General features: G+C 43.9%; 2 protein-coding genes across 2 annotated transcripts in view; both read right to left on the bottom strand.

Moving 5' to 3' along the window:
• Positions 1-2,660, bottom strand: part of dnajc1 (DnaJ (Hsp40) homolog, subfamily C, member 1) — a 6,487-nt gene extending 3,827 nt beyond the window's left edge. The window contains exons 1-6 of the mRNA XM_017404931.3: positions 2,238-2,660; positions 1,381-1,482; positions 1,214-1,260; positions 469-634; positions 286-383; positions 114-207 (exon numbers count right to left, since the gene is read on the bottom strand). Coding sequence (XP_017260420.1) covers positions 114-207; positions 286-383; positions 469-634; positions 1,214-1,260; positions 1,381-1,482; positions 2,238-2,402 — 672 coding nt within the window. The 5' untranslated portion in view covers positions 2,403-2,660. The remainder of the gene's footprint in view (positions 1-113; positions 208-285; positions 384-468; positions 635-1,213; positions 1,261-1,380; positions 1,483-2,237) is intronic.
• Positions 2,661-4,094: 1,434 nt separating this feature from the next.
• On the bottom strand, positions 4,095-6,731 carry LOC108229264 (cadherin-7; the record flags this gene model as incomplete). Its single annotated transcript, XM_017404932.3, has 5 exons — positions 4,095-5,577; positions 5,748-5,996; positions 6,082-6,199; positions 6,361-6,482; positions 6,560-6,731. Coding segments are annotated over 5 exons (1,119 nt in total), but the record flags the coding sequence as incomplete, so codon positions are not given.
• Positions 6,732-7,034: the final 303 nt, after the last annotated feature.

Raw genomic sequence — 7,034 nt, forward strand, 5'->3', positions numbered from 1 at the left:
CAGGACAGAACTGATGTGGACACAATGAGCCTGGGACCCAGGACAGAACTGATGTGGACACAATGAGCCTGGGACACAGGACAGGACTGATGTGGACTTGGGTTGGGACCTACCTGAACTGTTTGAGGTAGGTTTTTGATTGACAGGTAAAGCCAGATGCTGAGCTTCAGAGGAAGGATGTCCTGCCAGTGAGGTCGCTCCTGGCTCCTGAAACAACAAACAAACAATAACAAACAAACAGAGCAGTAAACAGGAAGTTCAGCAGTGATGATGTCACAGGCTCACCTGTCGTTGCGGTCAGAACCAGTCCACTTGAGTTCCTCTGCAGGTCTGGAGCTCAGCTTCTTCTTCTTCTCTTTTTTCTTTTTGCTGAGCAGCTCGTCCTGAAAACATGGAGCTCGGGTCACATGACATGCCCTGATATGATTGGCTGGCTGAGCCTCACTGTGCTCTGATTGGCTGTCTCACCAGCTGCTTCTCCAGGTAGATGGACCAGATGACGGCGTAGTGTCCCACAGTAAGAATGAGAAAGAGGAGGAAGCCCAGCTCAGCGTTGCTCATCTTCCTCACTCGTCTGTAGTAAAAGACCGGCTGCCGCCAATCAGGAAGTCCGTTCTCCAAGATGTCATCGTACCTGCAACCAGACACCTGTTAAGCTCCAGGACTCACCTGACAGGCTGAAAGCTGTGGTGCTGTGAACCGATGAAACTCAAATATGCTAAAATACCTGTAATACCACAGATCAGCTTAATAACTTCTCTTTGTTTTTATAAATGAAAGATTTAGAATCATATATTGCTTTCAACTGCAGGATATTTTTCCTCATCCACTTTTAAACTTTCAACATGAACGGCTGCAACAGCTAAGCAAGAGAAGATCAATCAATAAAACCATGAAAAAGTTCTGCGGTTCTGCTTCAGTAGAACAGGACACCGCAGCAAACCTCTCCAAACCCCACCCTTTACCTGTGCCGCCTCTCCAAACCCCGCCCTTTACCTGCGCCGCTTCTCCAAACCCCGCCCTTTACCTGCTCAGCCTCTCTAAACCCCGCCCTTTACCTGCGCCGCCTCTCCAAACGCCGCCCTTTACCTGTGCCGCCTCTCCAAATCCCGCCCTTTTCCTGCGCCGCCTCTCCAAACCCCGCCCTTTACCTGCGCCGCCTCTCCAAACCCCGCCCCTTACCTGCGCAGTCTCTCCAAACCCCGCCCCTTACCTGCGCCGTCTGTCCTCATCCTTCAGAACTTCATAAATGGCCACGAGCTGGAAGCAAACAAACCGACCGTCAGCAGCTGCTTTCGTGGTTGGCATTGTTGCTGTTTGTTGTTGTTTGTTTGTGTTTGTTGTTGTTTGTTTGTGTTTGTTGTTGGTGTGTTTTCTCACCTGTCGAAACTGAGTTTCAGCATTTTCATCTTTGTTCTTGTCAGGATGCAAAGTCAGGGACAGCCGACGGTATGCTTTCTTTATCTCTGCTGCTGACGCATCCTGAGACACAGGACAGGAGACACACAGGACATGAGAGACAGGGCATGAGAGACAAAGCACAGAACAGGAAAGACACAGGACATGAGACACAGGACAAGATGTACTGGCCTCAGTTAACAGGTTAAAGGTCAAAGGTCATGACAGGACCTGAACAAACATGGCAGCACCACTTAGTTTTGTAATGTTTCATCTGAAAGAACCACGAGACTTCCAGGATAATGTCCTCTGGACACATGAGACTACAGGACAACTGTTTACCCAGAATGCACAGCAGCAAACAGCTCAAAGCAACTGCCGGCATGGTGGTGGAGGGCTGATGGTTTGGGAGTTTGAATCCCAGTGCCTGCCGCTGAGCAACCTCGGTAACACAATGAGCAAGAGTCCTAAAAATAAAGCCATGCCAGCTCGACTGTGGCCCGGATTAAGGAGAACCAGGACATCCTGAGGAGATCTGAGCTACAGGACTTTCTTTTCTGGGGAGGCTGGTGTTTATGATGATTAAACCTTTGATGCAGTTCCAGGTGGTACCAGATTGTAGAACTCGTGGTTCTGACAACAGAACAGATGTTTCAAATAGTCGGACTTATTTACCAGCTGAAACCAGTTTGGTTCCACTCCCACACCGACTGGAACCGAACCGGTACCGCGGTCACTGCTCTCGATGCTAACTAGCCTAGCCACGCTAGCTGAGCGCGTACGTGGCGTTTCTGGGCGGTTACCATGGAAATGGTTAGCTGTTAGCCGTTAGCACCAACCTGGTCCAGGTTCAGAAACTGGTAGAAGGTCTGCGGGATCTCCTCCACCAAGTCCAGCAGCTCCAGGTCCGCGTCCCAGGCGGTCAGAGGGGGTACCGCAGAGACCAGCAGCGTCACGCAGAGGAACAAGGAGGACCCGCAGTGTCCCGCAGCCGGGACCCGCATCTCCGAGAAACTGCGGGGACACGGGACCAGGAGAGCAGAAACCCCGGGAACAGGGGCCGGAACCAGGGGCCGGAACCAGGGGCCGGAGACCAGAACCGGAGACCAGAACCAGTGCCCAGAACGGTCTTCTTCTTCTTCTTCTTTTGCTTCTTCTTCTTCTTCTGCTGCTGCTGCTGCTTCTTTCCTTCCCTCTTTTTTGGCGGTTGTCAAATAACCATTTGGTGCCTTACCGCCACCAACTGGTGGGAAGAAGAACTGGAACCATCAAACAACCACCAGTTTCAGAAAACGCTTTAAAGCTGGAGAACTGTCACTTTTTGACTTATTTTGTAATAATTCAGTTGGATAAATCTTACCTTCATTCAGTTAGTCTGTCAATTAGTTGATGGTTTTCATTTCGGTTCTTCTGCTACTAGAATAAAAGATGCTCTACAGTCTTGTCCTCTCCACAGTTTTCACATTTACCTGGATTATATTTCCCTTTTCTAAATAATGTCCTGTTTAATCCTGTGTCCAAATGTGAGATATGAGTCCTCCTGTTTCTTCCAGCTCTCCCCATTTCTCTTGTTTGTTGTTGAATTCTATAAAACCATCAACCTTTTCTTTCCTCTTCCTGTTGTTTTTGCCGTCCTTCCCTCAGTTTTAGGATGCTTTTTATTTCTGTTTGACTGAATCTGATGTTTCTGGGAGCCTCCTTTATTTACACCAGCATAATTTCCAAATTTGAAAAGGAAAATTCTTAATTTGGAGTGATTTTAAAGCCTGTCTCTCATGTTGGCGTTTCATTTGGAATAAAAGTGTGTTCTGTTCTTTCTTCCTGTTCTAAATGTTTAGAACCACCATTAAGGTGTTTATTCATCAGTTTAACCTGTTAATATCTGATAATATTCAAATATCTTTTACATTTTTCTATTTAGTCTATATGTGAGTCATCCAACCAAACTCCTAAATATTTTAAAAAATATATTCTTTATCATTGTTGCCCATAAAATTTGAAGCTAAATTGATGATTTCCTTGTTTTGTTTTAATACTTGAAGGTCTAAACCCCATCCCAGTTTTCATGCCTCCACTTTCTGTGATGTTTTTTGCTCCTTTGTTAAAATAAAACCTACATTTCGTTCTTCTTGGTTAAAAAGTTTCTGAACATCTTCTTTTTAAACCCATTTGATGTAAAATTTGATCTTAATGGTTTCCACAGCTTCTAACATCCTTCTTCTTCCTTCTCTAAAACCTTTGGATAACATTCCAGCTTTTTTTTTAAGTTTCTAAAAATATATAATAATCTTTCATTAACCATTTTATTGTCGATTATTTTAAATAAACAAGATATCAAGGCTATTGGCCTGTATCTGGAATGTTTACCTGGTTTACTAATAGTTTCTGTCCTACGATCAGATTTAAATAATAAACTGAGTTCTTTAACATGTAATCATTTATTTGATTCTTTCCTGGAGTTTTTTTAACTGATTTATTTTATAAACATCTTTACGTGATTCAACATTTCTTTCCAACCTTTTATTTCTAAAACTGTATCTTTGTAAAAGTCTTACTTCTATAAACATCCTGCCATCATTATTGGATAGTTATAATCTTTTCTATTGCCAGACATTTTTAACTGCACATATTCTGTGTTTCTACCTAATGAATCATAGTTTTTCCTCCATATTCCCTTTCTTACTTCAGCCTGTTTTCTCTTATATTCAGTTACATTTGGAAACACATCATTTGTTTTTCTGTTTTAAAAGCTTTATTTTAGGTTTTTATTGCTAAAGTACATTCTCAACTTCACCACTGAACAATTTAATTCTGAGTACCTTTGCTGTTAGAAATAAAGTTTGTTGCCTCATTAATTATAATTGTACTGATTTAAGAGTTTATGTCATTATTTATTTGCTTTCACCCTAAATTCATTCCAATCTGCCTCCTGAAATTACCACCTTCCTTCGCTTTCTCCTTCAGTATCTATTCCTACATTAACAAATATTGATAATGATCACCACCTACAGTGTTTTCTTTAAACATTTTCCAGTTACAAATTCCTTTTAAAGATTGTAAAACAAATGTGATATTATTAGTGATTCCTTACACCTCAGCAGACCCACCCTTGTGCCTGAACCATAGTTTCAAACTACCAACTCATTATTTTCAATTCTTCTTTTTCTTTCAGTTGTTTCCTCTTTTGGAGTCCTCCTCCTCCATCTGTCTTCTGTGTCCTCTGTCCTCAGTCCAACTCCCTCCATGTCTTCTCTAACTGCATCCATATATGTCCTCTTTGTCTTTTTCCTGGCAGCTGCATCTCGAACATCCTTCTACCAATATCCCCACTGTCCAATAACATCATCAATAAACAATAACATCATCAGTGACATTGTTCATTTATTGATAGTGTTTAAAATGTTATAAAACAAAAACAGGAATTCCAGTGTCTCTGCTGCTGATGTTACCTGGCAGATTCTCAGCTCTCGATCTGTGACATTGATCACATGACCACAGGTGAGTTGTGGACAGCTCAGGTATCTGAACTGGTCACATCAGCCAGCTGAAACAGTGAACAGAACTTGGGCAGTGGTTCACAGCAGCTGAATGATGGCCAACAGGAGCAGCTGTCAGAGGCCATCGCAGAGATCCATGTTGGGTAACTCTAAGGAATCAGGTCTGATCCTGATCCAGTTCCTTCAGCCTTGGTTCTAGTTAGTTCTGAAGCCATGCTCCTTCCCTAGCGGTGTCCATAGAGATCTGCAAGCTTCCTGAACCTTGATCCCCACTCCCTCAGGAAGGTGTAGCTGTGCTCAGAATCTAACAAGATTAATGAGTCTAAAGTGGTCAGAGAGTCTAATGAGCTGAGCGACTCAGCTGCCGAGTTGCTGCCTTCGAAGGCGTAGGTCTGCAAAGAGTCAAAGGGTGGTGCTGTTGGGTCCAGATCTGCTTCCTGGAGCCGTTTTCTGATGAACTCCTGGAACATCTGGTTTTTCTGTGTCCTGGACTGACTGAGTCCGCTCATCAGGTTGATCTGGTTTAGATGTCTCAGAGTGAACATGTCGAAGGCCTTGGTGTCCTCCTCACCTCCGCCTTCATCATCATAATGAACAATGTTCTCTCGAACGACTCGCTCATTGTCCATCATCCGAGGCTCCCTCCTCCTCAATCTAAGAACAACGGTTACCATGACGACACCTGAGGAGACAGGACAGTGTTACCACATCAATAATAGCTTAGATAAATCACTTTTTGCAGAAACATCCATCAACACCTAGAGCAGTCCAATCTGTGCCAACATGGTTTTGCTTCAGTTCTGATGTTTAACTTCCCCTCTGAGTCTGAGTCGGACTTCATCATCACCGTACCTGAAAGTGTGAGCACACAGGTGAGGCCAGCAGCGGCAATGGCACTGAGACTGTCTGGCAGCAGAAAGACCCCCTGACTGCAGCGGCGGCGGGTTCCCTGGAGGTCGCAGTCGCAGATGGTGACGGTCAGTGTGTTGGTGCTGCTGAGCGATGGACTACCACCATCTGAGATCACCACCGGCAGGAAGTGGAGGGGTGAGTCCCGCTGCAGGAAACCAGCACGTCGCATCATGAGGGATGCTGTGTTGTCTGAGTACAGATGGACAGAAAAGGTTTAACAGGAAGTTCTCACTGAAAACCAGACTGTATGGTGCTGTGTTAAAGTGGATGGTACCATTGTTGTCTCTCAAGAAGAAGCTATGATTTGCAGCAGCATTAGCTGTAAGAAAGAACTGAAAGTGATGTCCTGTCTCTGGTTCATCTGGATCCACAGCGCTCAGAGTCTCAACAACCTAAACAACAACAGAGATAAGAGGTCAGCTGACCCAGAGGTTATCAGGTCAGAAACACAAAGGGCCTAAAAGAAAAACCTTGGAGTGAATGTTTTCATGGAAACAAGCCAAATAAAATCTCAGTTTTAAAGAGTGAAACCTGAATGTGTAAAAAGGTTTACTTGTCCAGGTTGGGCGTTTTCACAGACAAATGTTTGGTATTTGATGGCGAAGCTCGGGGCATTGTCATTAACGTCCGTTACAGAAATCAGAACCACAGCTTTCCCCACCTGAGACAGATCCACTGAAAATAAAAGCACATCTGTCAGGTACACCTGCCACACATCACCAAAACCCAACATATGAAGTCATGTGGCTCACAGGTCTCCGTGGCAATGACAGTAATGTTGTAAAATTCACGAATCTCTCGGTCCAGAAGCCTGTTTGTGCTGATGACACCAAAGCTGCTGTCGATGGTAAAAGAATGCTCAACATCTGACTTCCTGTCGATAGAATACCTGCATAGAGACAGACAGATTGCTGGTGTAGATTCTCAGTCATCCAGGACAAGGTAAATCCAAAGAAGGTTAAAAAACAAAAACAACTGGACTTCTATTCTGTAGCTGAAGACGTTTCGCTTCTCATCCGAGGAGCTTTCTCAATTCATTTTAAATTTGTTTTGAAGTTGTTTTTGTTTTTTAGACCGACAGACAGACAGACAGACAGACAGACAGACAGACAGACAGACAGACAGACAGACAGACAGACAGATAGATAGATAGATAGATAGATAGATAGATAGATAGATAGATAGATAGATAGATAGATAGATAGATAGATAGATAGATAGATAGAT

The sequence above is a fragment of the Kryptolebias marmoratus genome, unplaced genomic scaffold, assembly GCF_001649575.2.
Source record: "Kryptolebias marmoratus isolate JLee-2015 unplaced genomic scaffold, ASM164957v2 Scaffold149, whole genome shotgun sequence".
Taxonomy (NCBI): Eukaryota; Metazoa; Chordata; class Actinopteri; order Cyprinodontiformes; family Rivulidae; genus Kryptolebias; species Kryptolebias marmoratus.